Source organism: Melospiza melodia, chromosome 9 (assembly GCF_035770615.1).
Source record: "Melospiza melodia melodia isolate bMelMel2 chromosome 9, bMelMel2.pri, whole genome shotgun sequence".
NCBI classification, from domain to species: Eukaryota; Metazoa; Chordata; class Aves; order Passeriformes; family Passerellidae; genus Melospiza; species Melospiza melodia.
Window position 1 is genome coordinate 18,321,565 of NC_086202.1, and position 21,154 is coordinate 18,342,718.

At 41.2% G+C, this 21,154-nt stretch overlaps 1 protein-coding gene across 1 annotated transcript; it reads left to right on the forward strand.

Annotated features, from left to right (window-relative positions):
- Positions 1 to 367: 367 nt before the first annotated feature.
- RBP3 (retinol binding protein 3) lies at positions 368 to 15,483 on the forward strand. The gene is made up of 4 exons (XM_063162850.1): positions 368 to 3,412; positions 10,190 to 10,380; positions 13,149 to 13,291; positions 15,120 to 15,483. Exons 1-4 carry the CDS (start codon positions 368 to 370, stop codon positions 15,446 to 15,448), a joined length of 3,708 nt encoding a protein of 1,235 aa, XP_063018920.1. The 3' UTR covers positions 15,449 to 15,483.
- Positions 15,484 to 21,154: the final 5,671 nt, after the last annotated feature.

A 21,154-nucleotide genomic window follows, 5' to 3' on the forward strand; every position in this document is an offset into this window, starting at 1 on the left:
TGTGGTAAAAATCAGTATTGCATTTAAGCTACCCACTTCCAGGATAAGCCAGGACCAGTTTGCAACAGGCAGTACACTACCTTTTGGAAACAATTTACTGCTATAAAGATCTTCCTTGATGATTGGAGTTCATTACTGTTTCATAAGAGGCCTGTGAAGTAGTAAGGAGCTGAACTTCATCTATTGGTGCACTTTGGATGATGCACTACATTTTAATGAGATTAAAGGTTTAATGCAGATAAGAGATCTGTTCAGTGCACCTGGATTCAACACAGGGATTTCAGTGTGATTCAGAGTCATTGGGGAGCTATGTTCATCCTGACCGATAAGAGCTTCTGACTTCTTTTCTATTCCGTACAACGACAAAATGACCAGGACACATTTCTTGCTGTTTTCAGCACTGATCATATGCAGCATACCTGCTGAGGAAATCTTTCAGCCAACTCTAGTGCTGGACATGGCTAAAGTCCTTCTGGACAATTACTGCTATCCTGAAAACCTAGTGGGAATGCAAGAAGCCATTGAACAAGCAATCAAGAGCGGAGAGATCCTGGACATCTCAGATCCAAATCTGCTGGCCAGCGTCCTGACAGCTGGAGTGCAGGGTGCTCTGAATGACCCGAGACTGGTGATTTCCTACGAGCCATTGCCACATGCAGTTCCCAAACAAGAAGCTGAGGGTTCCCCTACCCGTGAGCAACTCCTGAGTCTTATTGAGCATGTGATCATGTATGACAAGCTGGAAGGCAATGTTGGCTACCTGAGGATTGATTATATCATAGGAGAGGAAGTTGTGCAGAAAGTTGGAGCCTTTCTGGTGGACAAGGTCTGGAAGACACTGATAGACACATCTGCCCTGGTGATAGATCTTCGTCACAGCACTGGGGGACAGATTTCTGGCCTCCCCTTCATCATCTCGTACTTACATGAACAAGACAAGAGACTGCATGTTGAGACTGTATACAATCGTCCCTCCAACACCACCACAGAGATATGGACACTGCCAAAGGTGTTGGGAGAGAGGTACAGCAAAGACAAGGATGTCATTGTTCTGATCAGCCATCACACCACAGGAGTGGCTGAAGATGTGGCTTACATTCTCAAGCACATGAACAGAGCTATCACTGTTGGAGAGAAGACAGCCGGGGGCTCACTGGACATCCAGAAGCTGCGTATTGGTCCCTCCAATTTCTATATGATGGTTCCTGTGTCACGATCTGTGAGCCCCTTGAGTGGGGGTGGACAGAGCTGGGAAGTGAGTGGGGTGATGCCGTGTGTGGCTTCTGAGGCAGAGCATGCCTTGCAGAAATCCTTGGATATCCTGGCAGTGCGCAGAGCAGTGCCTGGCACCATTAGTCACCTCAAAAACATAATAAAGGACAATTACAGCTTAGTGGAGAGAGTGCCTGCTCTGCTGCGGCGCCTGGCCGCCTCTGACTTCTCTTCTGTGCAGTCATCTGAGGACTTGGCCACCAAACTCAACACTGAGTTGCAGGCCTTATCTGACGACCCCCGCCTGACAGTCCGAGTCATGATGCCAGGTGAAGCTGCTGATCCCCCAGCTGAGAAGCCAGTTGGAACAGCAGCTGACTTACCTGACAATGAGCAGCTGCTGCACGCCTTGGTGGATACCGTCTTCAAGGTGTCAGTGTTGCCAGGCAATATTGGCTACATGCGCTTTGATGAATTTTCAGATGCCTCTGTGCTTGTAAAGCTGGGGCCTTACATTGTACACAAAGTGTGGGAACCCCTTCAAAACACAGAGAACTTGATCATGGACCTACGTTATAACGTTGGAGGCCCTTCCTCCTCTGCTGTGCCCGTGCTACTCTCCTATTTTCAGGATCCTGCTGCTGGTCCTGTCCATCTCTTCACAACGTATGACAGACGCACCAACCGTACCCAGGAGCACAACAGCCAGGCAGAACTGCTGGGCCAGTCCTATGGGGCCAAGCGTGGCATCTACCTGCTCACCAGCCACCACACTGCTACAGCTGCTGAGGAGTTTGCTTACCTCATGCAGTCCCTGGGCCGTGCCACGCTGGTCGGGGAGATCACAGCAGGAAGCCTCTCGCACACCCGGACCTTCCCTCTGCTGCAGCCCGGGCCGGGAATAACCCGCGGCCTGACTATCACGGTTCCTGTTATCACCTTCATTGACAACCATGGGGAAAGCTGGATGGGTGGAGGAGTTGTTCCTGATGCCATAGTGTTGGCTGAGGATGCACTGGAGAAGGCTGAAGAAGTACTGGCCTTCCACAAGAACATGGGAGTGCTTCTGGAGGGTACTGGGCAGCTTCTGGAGGCTCACTATGCCATCCCAGAGGTGGCTGCTAAGGCCAGTGCCATGCTCAGCACCAAACGGGCCCAAGGAGGTTATAGATCAGCTATAGACCCCGAGACTCTGGCTTCCCAGCTCACCACTGACTTGCAGGAGGCCTCTGGAGACCACCGGCTTCATGTCTTCCACAGCCATGTGGAACCAACACCAGAAGAGCAGATTCCCAATGTGATTCCCAGCCCTGAAGAGCTGAGCTACATCATTGAGGCCCTCTTCAAAATTGAGGTATTGCCAGGGAACCTGGGCTACCTTCGTTTTGATATGATGGCTGAGGCAGAGACAGTGAAGGCCATTGGGCCACAGCTGTTGCAGATGGTATGGAACAAGCTGGTGGACACGGATGCCATGATCATCGACATGAGGTACAACACAGGTGGCTACTCCACTGCCATCCCAATACTTTGCTCCTACTTCTTTGACCCCGAGCCTCGGAAACACCTCTACACTGTCTTTGATCGTAGTACCTCCCGCAGCACAGAGGTGTGGACTCTCCCCCAGCTCACTGGCAAGAGATACGGCTCCCTCAAGGACATCTACATCCTAACAAGCCACATGAGCGGCTCAGCAGCTGAAGCTTTCACTCGCTCTATGAAGGACCTGCACCGGGCCACTGTTGTCGGTGAGCCCACAGTCGGCGGATCCCTCTCGGTGGGCATTTATCGTGTTGGGAACAGCTCCCTGTATGCCTCCATACCCAGCCAAGTGGTGCTCAGCCCAGTCACTGGAAAAGTATGGAGTGTGTCTGGGGTGGAGCCACACATCACCATTCAGGCCAGCGAAGCCATGGCTGTAGCTCAGCACATTGCCAACCTGCGTGCCCGGGTGCCACAGGTGCTGCAAACTGTGGGCAAGCTTGTGGTAGATAATTATGCCTTTGTGGACATTGGGTCTGTTATAGCATCCAACCTCACAAAAAACATCAACAAAGACAATAAAAGGATCAATACAGAGGAAGAACTTGCTGGGAAGGTGACTGCCATCTTACAAGCTCTTTCTGATGATGAACACCTGAAATTACTCTACATCCCTGAACATGCCAAGGACAGCATCCCAGGGTTCATGCCAAAACAGGTACAGCTCTCTCATCCTCAGCTATAGAGATGGCAGCTGGAATGGGAGCGTTAAGTCAGATACCTTATCTTTTTTCTAGCCCAAACCATCCAGATTTACCTGTACCCAGAGGAGAAGCCAATGCCTGAATAGGTTTTGTGGGCTGAGCTGCCTCTGACACTTAGGGGAGTAGCTTGGGGAATTAGATGGTAGTTCTGGGTGCGTAGATTTTGGAAACAACCTTCAGGCTGTGAATTTCAGTTGCCATATCCTACAAGCAAAAATGTAGGGTTTCAGAGTTTGAGGTAAGATATCTCATTGTTTCTATGATCCCTCCTCTTTCAATGATGCAGCTTTTTCGGCTGTAATTAATTCAGAAACTCTCTGGTTTCAAACCCAGGTTGTAATTTGATGGAAGTTTAGTTGGACTAGAGTAAATGCATACAACTCACTAAACATGCAGCCATGTGCTCTTTGATGGACCTCACTATATAAAATTGTAGCAGATGACATCTATTACCCCAGAATAATCAGCAACTCCTTTGATAGTTGCAGTGGAAAGTTGTTCTAATTGTATCTCATGCTCAGCATCGGACAGTTTCCCAGTGACCTAGAAATATTTTGGAAGAAGTATCTGGGTGGAAGTTAGGTGACCCCAGGGAGAAATTGATTTTTAATAATCTACTTTTGCCCTTGCTGTGTGGTTTGCATAACAGTCTGTGCTTTGTTCTGAGCCCGAGTGTTTATACTCTGGTCTGCCTTGGCAATCTTTCTTGTTCATTGTTGTGCTGGAGGGAGCTCCCAGGAGCACTTGTTAAAATTCCATCTTCAAATTAAATAGAGGGCTAGGATAACCTGATCCCTTTCTTGGATGGAGTTAGCTGCTTTCTGGCTACTGCACTAGCAGGGCTATCAGAGACGTATTTTCTCCAGGGACTCATAAAATTACTTTTGAAGAGAATGCATTTGCCTTTGCAATGAACCAGAGTAGACCAAGTGTCAGGTAACTATTAAATGTTTCCTGGGGGAGGAAATCTGTGGACTTCCACACTCTGAAATTTTTGGCATGCATGATTTAAAGTGGCCATGACCTTTGTGGTATTATCACAAATACTAAGGTAAAGGACAAAATCTAGGCATTGCCAGGGATGGATTTTTTTTTTTCAAATTTGTTAACCAAGAGATGCTGTCCCCATTCTTGCCTCTAAGATTAAATGGAAATAATTAATTAAAGGAGTTTTCTATTCCAGCACTCTCCTTCTTAACTTGGTTGTGTGAAGAAAACTTCACTCTAAAGATATTTCAATGCATTTGACTAGAGTCAAAGCAGAGTTCCATGCTCAGCTATTATCAACATACCAGTAGCAACATATCATAATTTCTCCCCATTCTACAACATGGAAAAATCTTGTAAATTAGTCACTGCATTCATTGAAGGTTGTTAATGAATACTCTTGGTGGCTTTCACTTGTTCAGATCTTACTTTATTGGGACCTTAAACGTCAAGAACACAACATAGGGGACAAGTATCTTATTTGTCACATGACATAAAATTCTGATTCTGATAGAGCTAGTGAAGAAATGCCATTATGTTATTCAATGCCTCCGTTTTACCATAGTTCTTTGTCAAGCAAAATGATTGGGAGAGGTAAGGGACACATCTATAAGAAGGAAATCGCATCAATGTGCATGAAAATTAGGACAAATGTGAAATTTCCCCAAGGTGAAATAATATATAAAGAGCAGAGAATCACATCTCTTATGAGACAAAAATGGTTTCCAGAGGCAGAAGCATTCCCTCATACTGCTGGAGGAAATGGGGAGTCAGACAAGAGAGCATTAAGATGGTAACGAAGACACTGAAGTCATTAAAGGATTTTCCTTGAGATGGAGGTAAAAGAAAATTCTCCCATTCTACAGAGCCCTGGGCAGCAAGAGTACCTTCACCTCCTGTTTTGTTTTTGCAGCCATAAGAGGAATGCTTTCTGTGGAACATTTCAGAATACCCAGGAGAGCAAATACCTTTAGAGTACAGTGAAGCATATATGATGGAAGTACCTGCATTTGTAAATTTAAGAAAAATTAAATTCAGCAACCCAATACGTGGACATAGTGTCTCTCTTGATCTATATCACATTATTCCTTAAAAACCCAAGAGCTAGTTTTTCTCTTGTGCTACCTATCTTCCAAACCACCCTCTCCCTTGACAGTGGAATTTTACTGTTAATGACCTTGATGGTGAAGCAGATCCAATACAATTAACACAGTGATGATGAATAACTACAGGAAGGATGGGATGGGACATGGGAGACAGACAAGTGAAATGCATGCAGACCTGTGCATCTGCTGCACTAGAATAGCTGCTGAAGCATAGTACAGAGGAGTGAATATGTCTCCTCTAAGCAGCAGCAAGGTCACTGCTAGTCAGAGCTGTCAGCTGCATAAATGCCACTTTGCAAAGTCAGACTTCCTTGAGACAAATTTTGTCTATGTTTTTTGTGATCCAGAAAATAACATTTTGCTTATAAGGCAGAGCTCTGTATACTTGCTGACCTGCAGTTTAATAATCCTTGCTTCTTATTCTTCTGTCTCTCTCTCCCTCTATAGTCAAACCTTCCTCTACATACTGAAACATTTGTGTTTGTGACTGTCTACCTATGGAAGAACTGCTGCCTGATTTTAGCATAAGGTTTATGTCCATTTTAAATGATGAGGAGTCACCCTGAGTAATTATTTGGAGCCATTCTTATTGACCAAACACTATTAGGGCAGTCTTTACACCTAAGGGAGTTTTTGTAATGACAGTTTAGATGAGCAGCTGGAAATGATCAGAATATCAGGCAAAAACTAATATCAGAATAAAAGGCAATCCTTTTATTATTTATTAATCCTTTACTAATCCTTTGTAAAAAGAGATTTTCTTTTTAAATTTTTTCTTGCATTTCAAGTCCTTTTGTTTCCAGATGATTAATATCTATATATAGGAGAGTATTGCACTTGCTGAAGGAGGCAATAGTTAGAGATGTTTCACCAGACAGAGGTACAGTTTATTTGTATCCCTTCATTAATGAGTGAAATCAAAATGGACAGCCTCCAAGTGTCAAAATAAATAATCAAATTCCTACATCTATTGCTAACAAGTGAAAAAAGAATTGTTGTAGGCCCATATCATGTTGATTTATATCAACATAACCACAGTAAAGTCCATGCAAGTTTATGCAAGAGAAAAATGTCTCATATTTAACTTTCATTGGCTCTTCACCTTTTGCAATCTTTGCTTGCTTGTTTCTGGGGTGATAGTTGTTCACTGCACAATTCTGGGAAAAAAGTAGCTTGTTTAGGGGGAGTCCTGTAAAAATGTAAATGGGTTCTTCAGAGTTCATAACCTGAGCACAAGTCAATAGGGTCAAGCTGTTGCAGTAAATACTTATCATCATCAAATTGGAATGGATAAGGAAGAATATAATCAGGAAGACATGAAATCTTCTGCTACATTTAACTCTAAAGAAAATTCATCTAGAGTATAATATGTAAGGTTTTGGGCAATGTTTTTCTGGAAAGATGTGGCTCAAGTATGGAGACAGCAGAAAAGAGGGACAGGAGTAAAGAGAGTAATTAATAAAAGTAGCCTTCAAAAAGTTTAAAATGTTTGAGTTGTTTATTCCAGAGAGAAGAAAACTGAGAGGACACATGAAAACAGTCTTGAGATACGTAAGAGACTGTTTCAAATATGAAAAGAATAATCTCTTCCCATGTCCATAGTAAATAGGCCAAGAAGCAATGCACTTAAACAGTACAAAGTTACAACTTAGACTGTTTACACTAGATCTTAAAAACATCTTTCTAATAGTAAGGCTGGTGACGTACTAGGGTGGATTGCCTGGAAATCACCCAGTAAAATGTGTGTTGTTAAGAGCAAGTGAGAAGGAGCTGTCAGGGCTAGAGCTGAGCCTGCTCAGTCCTTGAGCTGGGGGCTGATGAACAATTTCATTCCAGCTTGTGAGGGTACACAAGGAACCCAAATGTTCTGAGGAAAGTGCAGCCCTGCCACTCAGCCCTCCTGATCTCATGGTTCTTAAACTAATCTCAGGGTTTGAAATGGTATTGCAAGGGTGTTTGCTGATAATATTTTAACAGCCAGCAGTTGACAGCACTAGCATCCATAATGGAAGTCAGAGTTATCTTACATTGGTCAGCACAAAAATAGCTATGGAAAAACAGGTTCCATCTAAATAGAAAATACAAGGGAGATATGAAAAGAAAGAAAAGAGAGAAGAGAGGCACATTTAGAAAAGTGGTTTGCCAATGTCTGGGGTTTGTGTCAGAATCAGGGATCAAACTCCATGCACAAGTCCTAAAGCAGAATTCTAATGTCCTATTTTGTGTGACATCATGCGTTTTACTTACACCACTCACCTGTGAAAGGGGTCTGCAGAATAGGACTGCAGACCCTTATAGTGTTAATGAAAAAACATTTTTCCTTGACTTAAAGTGGAGTTAGCTTGGAGGTCCTTTAGTGTAGCCACATTGCTTATAGTGTGCACCTGAGGATTGATATTTAACAAGTCATTTGTATGTAAACACTGTCTGACTGAGCAGCAGTTCTTACTTTCAGCTGCATCCTGTCCCAGCTTGTCCTTGGCCAGCAAACAGAGCCCTGCCTTCCAAAGGAGAGCGTGTGGTTCCATCCTGAAGCTTGATTTACCTCCTTAGGTACCATTTACCTCCTTACTGGCATGTAACTCACGTGCCAGTGTCATGAACCTGCAGTTTTGCAGGGCAGTAACTCTCTAATATCAGTCACTGGCTCCTCACCTCTTTTGCTGAAAGATTCCCTGGCACCCCAAAATTACATTCTGAGAGCTTTTCATCTGATTTCCAGTCTTCAAACTTTTAGAATAGATACATTTTCATACCTTTTCTTGCAGCCATGAAGAGCTTTCATTTAGGTCCTTGCACATTTATTTCACCCCATGAGACCTGGGTTGAGCAACCTTCCCACCTTGAAATTTATAATGCATTTTCAAAAGTTATCAAAACTGAAGTTCTCATGGGAAAAAAATGAGATGCATCACAGTAAAAGAACAAGTAGAGAAAAAATTTATCAGACAATTACTCTAACATGTTTATTATGGGTATGCATTTAGCAGTTATCACTGGAGACAGAGATAAGACATTTGTGTGTTCAGTTAAATATCATTAGCAAGTGGCTGGGATTAACAGATCAATTTTATTTGTAGATGTTACTAATGAGTGATGTTTTTTTTTATTTTCCTCCTGAGGAGGGACCAGTATCTCTGAACTAGACATAAGTTCTGTCAGAACAATCAATGCATGCTGGATGTATTTTTCAAAACTGTGATTAGTTAATCAAAGTACAGTGGGCAGATCAGGTATTACTGCTGTCACTGAGAAGTGGATTGGAAATGACAAACCCAGCAGTGCTGGACTGATTGTTTACAGTCCAGATACAATGGTTATTTTCACAAGGTATAGTGATAAAGAAGAGTACAGAAAAGAGTTTGCTTTTATCATCAGGTCAGCAGCTAGTGGCCAACAGGGCTTTTAAATTAATGATTGAAATTTTGATAATTTTGGCATACATCAGGGACTGAATGATAAAGTGTCATATGGAAGGTAATCTTCCCCTAAGTAGCCTCAATCTGTGTCAAACACATTCACACACCTTGGAAAAAACTCCTTCTGCTGTGGCAGACCTGCTTTTGGCAGGAGCACAGCTCCAGGCCAGACCCTATACAGAGGTCAGGAGACCACTTGAATTCTCTGCGGTTGCAGAGTGCCCTGGTGCCTGCCCAGTTCCGTGGCATGTTGTAGACGGGGAGAGCCCCTCCGGCACATGGCTCAGGCTGACTCCTCGTTCTTTTGAGTGTAAAAGCATGGATTGTCTGGGGATGAGCGACGGCAGAGGGCAACTGATTAAAAACAAGGTATAACACCATTTTCACAGCAACCCTGAGGACAAAAGACCAAATGGCTGATGGTCATATAAGTCATATGTATTCTAAATTCTTATCTCAAGCTGAGGCAGACTATTCCATTTTCAGATCCTGCATACAAATAAAAGTTCAGCAATAGGAGCTGGCTGTGTCTCAGTGCATACAGGGGTTACTAGGAGAACTTTATTAGGCTACACATTGCTGCTAAAAAATGTCTGCTCTTTAATAACATAAGCTAAGCAAAATTAAATAAATCACAACATAACACGTGAGGCTCCAGGCACGTGGCCACCACACAAGAGATTTAACATATCTGCATCATGAGCATCCTAGCACATGCCCCACACATCAGGCTCCTCTCTCTCACAGGGACTGGGTCACTAAGAGGGGCTGGGGCACTCGCACCTGCAGCCAGCAGCTGTTTGTGCCATGAGGCCAACCAAGAGATTATGGAAGTCCCAGGTGCTGAGTTTAGAAGCAACTCTAAAGGCAACGTGTGGGCTTGGGTGGCAGGCCTGGGATCTGTGCTGCAGGCTGGGATTGCTCTTGCAGCCTCTTTGCTTCAAGGAAATGCTTATATTTTTGAAAAAGAAACTGAGCTCTGGGATATAGGAGGCTGATCCGGATTCTGGGTGTTATTGATAAACCTTATCCTGTGCAAAAATTCATCAGGCAATGCTAACCTATGCTTAGTGTGCAAATATACTGTAAAATTTATTATGTTTTTCAAACTTGGTCACATTCCTCACACATATCCCACCTGGATTAAACACAACCCACATAATTTTGTGTTAAACTAGTGCCAGCAAATGATTTGTTTTGTTTTTCTGTACTCTTTCAGATCCCTCCACCAGAAGTATTTGAAGATTTGATTAAATTTTCATTCCACACAAATGTATTTGAAAATAATATTGGCTATCTGAGATTTGATATGTTTGGAGACAGTGAACTTCTAACCCAGGTGTCTGACCTAATGATAGAGCATGTTTGGAAGAAGATTGTTCACACAGATGCATTAATCATAGACATGAGGTAAACCTTTGAATGGCAAATAACCAAAGCTCTTTCAAAGCAGCATTTTATTTGTAACAGTGAATTAGCTTTACATGGCTTGCTGTCCTGTTTACAGGCTAACATTGCTAGGATTGAATGAGAAAAGGAAAACAGCCAAGGAAAATAATAACAGTCTGGAAGTATATCTCAAGATAAATTGTATTATCACTTGAGATGTTTAGAACTAAGTAGGCAAATTTAGGGAATAGTTTGCAGAATGAAAATCTGGACCTTACATGTGTTTTATTTCTCTAATCTAACTCTCCGTGTTCCACATATATATAAAAATAAATCTTTTACTTCATGTAGTGTACTTCAAGTGATTCAACAGTCAAAAAGACAGACCCCGTCTAAGGCTGTGGCCTTTAATTTAATTTAATTTAATTTGCCATATCTGCAGTGCTAAATAATTCTGGGCAATCAGGTCTGTCCAGAATGGGCCCTGTGCACAGAGGAGCTCAGAGGTCCTGTAGCCCTCCCGGGCCCTGCTGCACCAAGCTGCAGCATCGTGCACCTTCTCTCTCTGCTTAGAATTCTGCTGGACACTCTGGTGTGTCAACAGGGCTCCAGATCTTATGAGCCATAAGATGTCATCCATTTGTCACCAGCTATCAAAGCAGATTAATATAAAAATGTACATTAATATAAAAATGTACATTTCCTACAGAATATTTAGGGAAGTAATTTCCTTGTTGTGGTCCAGAGCTAATGTGTGTGAGCCCAGAACATTACAAATATAAACCAAAGGCGGACTTTGTAAGAACTTGGTTTTAATGTTAGAACCACTTGCATCTATGGTTATCACAGGGCTCTTAATATTTGGTAATCTTAATATTCTTGTGGGATTTTCAGCATAGGGCGGAAAAGTTGAGCACAATGATGAGAACAGAGATCTCACTGTGTGAGCACAGAAGAGGCAAGGCAGCAACCAACATAACACACCCATGACTGAATTTGAATTCAGCAAAAGCTCCACCATCTTCCACTAGACTTGAGATAGCATTGGGACTTTTGTCTTTCTCACCCCAGGTTTCTCCCAACCTAAAAATTTCAGGGCTGAGAGCACTGAAACAGCAAATATGAAATCACATCTCAGGTACCAAATGGCATCATTATAGCTCTTGTCATGTGTTGTTTGGTTTTGATTTATTCTTTTACTATTTAATGAATTTTCAGTCCTTTGAATGCACATAAAAGACCCAGTCTCTGAAGGCATATAAAACCCTAAAAAATCCTTCTGAAATTTTCTGTTAGCTAATCTTATAATTTTAAGACTGATGATTTGAATTTTGCATGGGATTAACTGTAATGAATAATGTTTCTCATTTTACAAGTTGCCCTCCCTGAAACAGCTGGGTCACTCATGAACTTCATATTTGGATAATTTCAATTTTGCATGGGATTAACCAGAATTCATAATGTCTCTCACCTTGACAGTCCCCCTTCACAGAACAGCTGTGCTAGTAAAGAACTTCATCTTTTTAACCCTCTCAGCATTGATAGGAGGCACTGATAAACTAAAAGGCCTCCCTAAGGTCACACATGACATCTGTAAGAAGGAGTACTAGCATCCTAGAGTTAAGTTAAAACTCTGGCACCTGCTCAGTCGTTATTACTGACTAAAGTGTCACTGTCTGCAAGGGGAGTGTTCCAGCACTGCCCGGCCTGCCACCACCTGCAGCACTGGTGGCACCTGTGTGAGCTGGGCTCTGCTGGGCTGTGCTGGCCCTGCTGGGCTGGGCAGCAGCAGCACCACTATCACAGCACCACTGGGGACACGCTGGAGATGGCTCTTTAACTTCCAGCCAGTCACACTGTCAGTCATACAGCTCCCAAATGCTGAAGAATAAACACTTCACTCTTCAGAACAAAGGCATCCTGGATTGTTGGATCCTTTCCTGGAGGTGAAAAGTCATAGCCATAGATTGAACTGAATAAAGTCATTTTTCAGCAGGTTTTTGCTGGAATGCCTGTGCTGGGTACTCCTAAAATCACCTACAGGAAAGCACTGAATCCACACTATCAGTAAATAGAGTACAAACATCTCTAGAGCTGTATGTGCTCTAGTATTAGTGAAAAGTCACAGGCAAAAATGTTTTGGTAGTTAATTGTGTGTATTCATAGCAGGGGTTCTCCAATGACAGGCACTTCAGTAAAATTAATCTTCAGAGACTGCTATGGAATTGAACTGCAACCAAAGTTTTCAATTATGAGTGTGCTAAATGAAGTAACTAACACAATCTTAAGGCACAAAAAAAAGACCTCATTAAAACCACTAAGTTTTCTAATTTTGTGTAGCAAAAATAAGAACACAACAGTTCTACAAACATGCGTTGCTTTCATTGGAATCTACTTTTATGTATTAGGGCTTAGGTATTGCTGCCTTGCCAGGAACAGAATAGGTTACCCAGAGGAGAATAACAATAATCTGATGTTTCTCTGCAGATCCAGTCTTTGCTTACTTTCTGTTTTTTTTTTCTAAGTAACATCAAGAAAAAAAATAGACTTTTAAGTTTTGTGTTTGCTTTGGAAGTTAGTTGTGGGCAATAACAGTCTGACACTTTTAGACAGGATTTTGCTTATCTGATAGACATGCAAATGCTGATAGGGGAGAATGACTATAAATATATCAAAATGTAGCCATAAGCCTTTTTGAGACTGATATTAAAGAACAATATTTGGAAGGGAGATTTACTGCCTGACACAAATTTTTACTTGTTTCCTTAATATGTTTAATTTTTGAAAAGGTACAATATTGGAGGCTCCACTACACCTATAGCAATCCTATGCTCCTATTTCTTTGATGAAGGACACCCAATTCTCTTGGACAAAGTTTATGACAGACCCAGTGACTCAGTAAAGGAAATATGGACCCAGCCTCAGCTCAAAGGTAAATGACAATTTATTTTCAGCATAGCTTTCCATTTCAGATGTCTCTCCCTGTCATTTTAAAGTGAGCCATTAAATCCTGTAACTTAGTTGGTAGAAGCACCTGCCATGATCAGCTCAAGCTGTGTAAAGAATGTAGAAACAAAAAATGTCCATTTCAGCCATGTCACTCAATGCCATCTACAAATAAACAATTTATCATTCCTTGAAATAGGCTATGTTAGGCACAGAGGTCTGTAAATTGGTCCCCAGAAGTTTAGCCAAATACTGTGTACAGCAGCTGTAACTTGTTGCTTTTAAAAGTTGCTAAAATTAAAAATTAATCCAGTGCTGCCTGGACCTCTAGTAAGGTCTCTTCCAACACTCCCATACAGTTTTATTCATTGTCCCTACCACCTACCTGCATCATCCTCTACATCAGTAGATGAAAGCACCATAATACCCCAGTTTGTCCAGACAAGAGAAAGAAAAACACTAAATTTTGTACGTCTGGGTGAGTTTGAAGCATTTGGCAATGAGTCACACACACCCCACACGTACCCTGCCCCAGTTTGTGGAAGCTGAAAGGATGCTGCAAGATGCAGAAACAGAGCTCTTCACTACTCATAGGCTGCAGTTAGAGTGCTAAGAAGCCTAAAACATGGGAGTTAATTATTTCCCCCTCTTAAGCTAAGACAGCAGCAAAAAAGTTAACAGTGTGTGCAGTTGTTGGCCTGGATCATGCTGAAATGGTTAAATTCTGTCCCAGTCTGCAGGGCCCATCTATTTTCCAGGCGGTCAGAGGTGGGTTGTGCTTAGGGATATGATTTCTATGGACACACTCCAGTTCCCATCAAAGAGAACTGGCAGACTCATATTAACTTCAAAGGACCTGGATTTGGTCCTGTATTATATAGATCTACTGTGAAAAGAGTATTTTAATGGTTATTATGTTTATAGTGAAATGAGAAGACAAAAGATGGTGTGAAAATTAATTACCATGCTGTTGGGCCCCTCTCTTAGAATTTAGCATGAGAATTATATGTCATACTATTACTTACTCATAAATTGACATTTTTAGAGCAGTTTACTTTTCAAGCTATCAAGTCCTAGTTGTTGTCCATCAGTCACCTTTTCAAAAAAACTAAACTATCGAAAAGTATCTAGCATGTTCAGATATATTGAAAATAAGTTTCAAAGCCCTTCCTATTCCTGTCAGCTGTTTTATGTAAGAAAATCAGATACTTGGCTCAGACCCTAATAATAAAGGGGTATTTGTTGAAGGGTTTGGGACAAAGGTCATGTATAGGGACAAAGGCCATTTACAAGCTATAAAAAAAACTGTGGGAAACCAGTGTAATTGTAAATTCATAAAATAATGCCTGCACAGTTGCAGGCCAAGATCTATGACAGTTGTGTTCCTAGAGCAGGGATGAGGGTGAAACTGAAGATGCTTCTGGATGAGTTTTGACTACTCCTGCTGCAATGGTGAAAAATGTCATTTTTCTCACGTGTCTATTCTGCTATTCTGATGAGATCTGGAGTTCCTCTAAAAGTCAAAGCCACAGAAGAGATAACAGTAGTAATCATGAGCTGGCTTCTCTCCTCACGGAGCTCATAGCCAGAAGCTGATGGCACAAGAGCACCACGAGGGTGACAGCCTTTTATACAGCATATAGTCTGGGCTAGTGTTGAATAGACTTTAATACTCTCATAGGCACAAAGTAAATTTCCAAACTGCTTGGGTTGTTAATAGCAGGTAGGGAGCAAATCCTCTATCTTGGCTTCTACTATACAAATAAAACTCTGAAAATGGATTCATTTCTGATGGGTTTTTTCCTACCTTACAGGGGAGAGGTATGGCTCTCAGAAGGGGCTGGTGATCCTTACCAGTGCTATGACAGCTGGGGCTGCTGAAGAGTTTGTGCACATAATGAAGAGACTGAGCAGAGCTCTCATCATTGGGGAGCAGACCAGTGGTGGCTGCCATTCCCCACAGACATATCAGGTAGACGAAACCAACTTCTACATTGTCATCCCCACCTCCAGATCAGTCATCTCTGCAGACAGCCCCTCTTGGGAAGGGAAAGGAGTCCTTCCTCACATAGAAACACCAGCTGAAACAGCACTCATCAAAGCAAAGGAGATGCTCAGTGCTCATCTACACAGCTCTAGATAGCCCAGTGGAGGAACACAGACCTAGTTCTTATGAAAAGAAAGCTAGCTACCCAAATGTAAAGCCTAGAAAGAAGTGGGAGCTTCGTTTCAGTCTCTATGGTCAGTGATTGGGTCCCTGTGCAAAGCTCAAGTGACTCCTTCCAACATGCTGGCATTTTTCCCCACTCTGTGCAACCCAGCTCTTTCTGTGTGTGATTGAAATACTTGAATAATTCACTGGGGTTTCTGGATTCCTCTCCTGTAGTCAAACAGAAATGTTCAGTGTGCAAGTTTTTTGAAGTGCAGTTACCAATCACAGATCTTTCGTCTCATAGAAAATCCCAGTTGTCAGTATTGAAAGCATGTGAACAACTTTAAAGACAGAAAAGGCTCTTCTTCTTTGGAAAGGGTGTGCATTCCTATTTATACATCTTTAAAAATTAGCAGTAGTTGGAACAGTCTGTTTTTCAAACTGCAAGAGCCAAATTAAGTCTCTTCTCCATTTCACCATTTAGATGTACCAAACATACCATTCCCAGTCTGTCAGGGAGTCCAAGACTCCTGGTATTTGAAAGGAACATGCCTGCTCCTCTCAGTGCCTGTCAGAGGGGAGGATGAGCAGGACAAAGGCAGCACCTTGACTCTTCTACCCAGTGCCCAGATCAACTGACTCAAGGAAAAGAATCATACCTTTTTTACTTAAGAATAAAATTATTTTGTTCTGTCCTGCTACAAAGACAGAAAAAAAAAGGAAGCTGAAAAATATCCTTTGCCCCCTGCTATCAAGCTACATATGAAGTGATAGTGGATTCCAGGATAACTCACAGAGATATTAACATGAGCTTAATGCACAACATTCCTTGTCTTTCCTACAATTCTTAGTTAAACAAATATCTTGTAATTATTTAGAAATATGTGTAATTTTAATCTAGATCTCAGATTTTCTCATCTCTAAAAAATGCCAGCTGTAAGATAACTAAATTAGGGAAATGGTCCCCCAAAATTCAGTTGGAGTCTACAATAGTTACACATTGGTGTTCATTTGCTCATTTTTAAGTTCCTGCCAATTTTTTTTTATAAATTGTGTTAAACACTTGACTTCCAGTTTTTACAGGAAGAAAATTTTAAGAACTAAATAGATTTTCCATCCTTTCCATTATTTGTCTTACCAACTACATTCAGTGTGATTGCTAACCTGAGCTCTTTTGAGACATTTTCATGTTCTGATTTTTATGAACTAGCTTGTTGTTAACCTTCTTAGTGTTGTGGAAAGAACTTTAATTAATTAAATCCCATATAGAATTTCATGTAAAGTGATATATGTATGAAGAATATTAAATACTCTTAATGTGTAAAAAAATGGAGTAGTCAATGAATGAGTAAACAACACTAATGTACATCTTCTAATATCTTTTCAACCTCTTTAATATCTCAATGATCCAGATAAACTGCTTTGTTTTCCTAAAAACAATCAGTTGTGCTGTCATGTACAAACAATGTTAATTGTTAAGCCCAATATTTAGAAACTTTAGCCATCCATTCAAAGACAGAAAGCTATACCATAAGGGCACAAATAGCAAATAAATTCTTCCCAGAGTAATATGGGGCATACAGATGTATCATAAATATCTAGAAGTTGGAATCCAGTTGAAAAAACAAACTATGAAGATGCAATTGCTGGTGAGTCCATTTTAAATCAATAATACTGTTAATTCACTAAAGTGATCGATTTCAGTGGAAAACTATAGTGCAACCTTGAGAATTTTATTACTTGACAAAATATTATTTGCTATTTCATAGTACTGGCTAATTAATTGAAACTGCCAGGCTTAACAAAGGCCAGTGTGTTAAAAGCAATTTTTCCTGTCTTCCCAAACTGCTGTGTCATAGTTATGCTCATCTCAATGAGTTTAGACCTCACAGAACTACAGCCAGTAATTGTGTAGAAAATTACACTGCATTGAAAGGTCTGAAAATCACAAAAGCACAAATGCAAATTAGTTATGCAAAGTCCATGGTTTGTGGTTTAAATGAGAAAGTTAGAAGGTTTTTAGGGAGGGGCAAGCAATTTCAGAAGTGCTCTTCCAGAACATAACAGGAAACATGATGAAACTGCCACCCTTCTCTCATCTGGTTCCAGAGCCGACATGGACATTCCACAGTTTATAGCACCATTTTCTTATCATCCCACCTAGAATAATTTCCCAAATTTTAATCCTAATCATGTTCCTTTTAAAGGCAGAAAGAAAGGAGTTATCGTATCAGACTACCCAGCATCATCCTCTTTCTCCTTCCAGCATTCATAGAACTCTAACCAAGAAATGACAGCCAGCTTTTATTTCTTTTGTGCGGCCTTAGTCCAGTGATTTCCAAGCTGTGCCCTGTGGGATCTCATCCAGCTGATATTTCCACCTCAGATGCATCTACAGAGGGCTTTGACCTCAGACCTTGGCAAACCATATACTGAGGGGGCGCCTGGTCAGGTCACGGTGGGAGCTGTGTGTTCCTGGGAGCTGGTATGCTAACAGAACTACCCTGCATTTGGTCAAGCTTCCGCTTCTTGTTCTCAGTTGGTTCAGGGTTCTGTTCAAATAAGGTCATGCTGCAAGTTCACGTTCATGATTGCACCTTTGCACCTTTTCCCCCACACCTGGCTGTGTTCGCCCTGCCCATGGGTCTTTGGTCCCAGTCTCTGTAACCTGTGGTCTCCACTTTGTTATTTTCATTATTGAAGTTTTCATTTTAAGGGCTAGACCGTCATTCCCACTCCTTATTTTGCCAGCTCCCTCCAGCCAAGCTGAGCAAGGGGATCAAAGCGAACTCTAAACTGCAATAGCGCCCCGTAGATCCAGGGAAGTGTACAGACTGCCTTGATTAGTGAAAAAATACCTCATAAAAAACAAGCAAGTATATATTTCTGAAAAGCACATATGAATGTCATTTCAATGGAAAAACACATCTTCATCAGAAAAAATTCAGGGATCAATAATCAGTGAGTGAACAAATACCATAATCTGGCATTTCCTATCAGTAAACTCATTATCCACTGCAGAAACACAGCCTGCTTGAAAGCCCTGTGTTGTGTCCTTTTTCACTGATCCAGAAACACATGTCATGGGAAACAGTTGTTTGATTGAAATTAACAGTTAGTTGCTAGCAAAGACAGGAAGAGAACCAGTCAGCTCACTGCAAATTGTCTCCTCTTGTTTTAAAAACAAAATTATTTTTCCCCCTTCCCTAGAATTTCTACTTGAATAAAAGACAGAGATCCCTGCTGTAAAATCACAGTATTTTACAGAGACAGAATGCAGTCCTTCATTTCTTCACAAACCCCCTGTTCTAGTGGAATGCTTTCCTTCCAGCAGGATTTCATCTGCACCAATTTAAATTTTCAGACTTCTAGACATAAGGGGAAATAAGCTTCCAGCATGACTCAATTATAGGAAGTTTGTTTTTCTTTGTCTCGTTAGGCTTCCTTCTGCCTGTTCAATATTTGGTTCACTTAGCTTTAATATGAGTATTTTCATTTAAAGAAATAAAATCTCAAAAAAATTTGGATAAGCCCCCTGGTTTATGTAACCCAGTTTAGATGAGACACTCAGTTAAATTTGAGACACATAAAAGACTTTCACTGTGCCTGCACAAAGAGCTGGTTTTATACACAGGGAATCAAGTTCTGGTTCTGTTGGCATCTGTGTGGTTTTGCACTGATACCAGCACAGATGCAGCAGACAACAAGATGTCATATTGTTTGGCTGTATGGTTTGCTATGTGTCTAAATAAGTCTTAGTTCACAAACCCCTTTACCTCAGAATAAGAAGAAATTAGTTAATGCAATCTTTATGCTGATGGCCATACAAAAAAACAAGGACAGCATTGCACACACTGCCTGCAGTGTGATTTCCATGCTACAAGAGGGAAATCCTCAATCTTTACAGACCAGGACCACAGTGCACTGCCCCTGAGCTGGAGGAGGTGAGGAAAGTACCAGAAATCAAGCTTATTAAAAACTTCTCCTCATTTTTGCATTTTGAACCAGCTCTGCCACTTATCACAACTGCTTCTCCTCATAATTCTCTCTCTGTGCACAGAAGGCATTCCTGCATTGCTTGGCATCACAACATATAAACTGCTATGGCTGAGATATGCCCACAAGGAAACTGGGTAAGAGTTCTTACCTTTTCTTTTTTCCCAAAGAAAACAATTCCCTGACATAAAGGGAAGTTATTTCTCCCTGTATCCTTGCTGCCTGCTTAGGTCTCATACCATAAGCTGAATGAAGAAGTTTGATTATTGGTGAGTAATCAAACCTACAGGCTGTAGGTCTAACACACTCTCTGAAAAGTTTTGAGACTCAGCATCTGTTTTTCAGTGGTTGATTTTCTACACTTTGTTCATCACACTATCAGTGAAACCATGTAACCAGCAATATTTGGTACTGTTTCATTCTGATCTAAATTACACACCAGGTGTAGTGCACTGGAAAAACAGGCATTTGGAGCAGGGTAATGTTGAAGTGATGTGCCAAAATAATACTGGGGAGCATTATACAGCTAGTCCTGTCTTTTTCCAGAAGAAATCTGAAGCTAGGTTTCTAATCATAAAACTGTTAAGAAAACATGGCATCTTTCAGTAAGTACAGAAAAGAACATTTTGCAGTAATGGTACCAAAAAATCTTTAGTCTTATTTATACTGGGCCAGGCTGATCTTAAAGTAATTAATATAAATCAGGAGTAGCAACATGGAATTATTCTGGATTTTCACTGGAATAAATGATCTCACAATCTGGCCTAAACTACTAATGGGAAATATAACCCTGACCACATATGAATGCAGTTACACCACAGTCCTTCATTACACTTTATGGACACTGACTTCACAGTAAACTGGCTGGCACCCAGGTGGAGTGAAATTTGGCCCATTAAACTTTGCCATAAATATATTCCTTACACAGCAAATGTTATTAGACACAAAGTAGAGATGGAAAGATTATAAGAAAGCCACACCATCCCCTACTCAATGCAAGGTTGTTCCCTGTGCTTCATGTTTCAAAGTCTTTGTTCATTTTGTGTTTTAATGATTCAAGTGAAAGAGCTTCCACCACTGACCTTGAAAAGCTGTGTTACAATCCAACCAGAACTCTCTCCTGAACTCAAAGGCATAATGTAATAGTTTTATCACTTTGTGTTTCAAAAATAAAGCCTGCAATAAGAAAAATGTTTCTATTAATAGGAAAGAGCCATGTATTAATGTTCAACAGCAATATATTGGGAAGAATACAATCTCCTGACATCCAGATATCTCCCAAGAGGTGACAGTGAGTGGGTTTTGTTGGTTCCAGCTGACAGCCTAAGACTGTCAGTCTCTCTTTTTCATTCAGATGTATTTACTTGCTGATACTTGCATTATCAGGCAAGGCATCATCATAGTAACTCAAAATTCTGTTCAGTATTCAAAAACCACTGGAGTATATAAGCAGTATGGTAGAACATATAGAGCATATTGAAATGTCCATTATCCTCAGCTGGGAAATGAATGGTCTCTGATCATTCTCTAACTGAAAGAGAACAGTAGCCCTTGATGAGGCAGGTGAGGCTCAAAGGCAAGCCACCAAAACATCAGACAACCTGAAAAAATACTATACAAGAGCAGGAGAAATTCTTGCTTGAAGAACAAAGTGGCTTAAACTATCAAAATCAAGCCCCTAAATGGATTTTAAAAGTAATG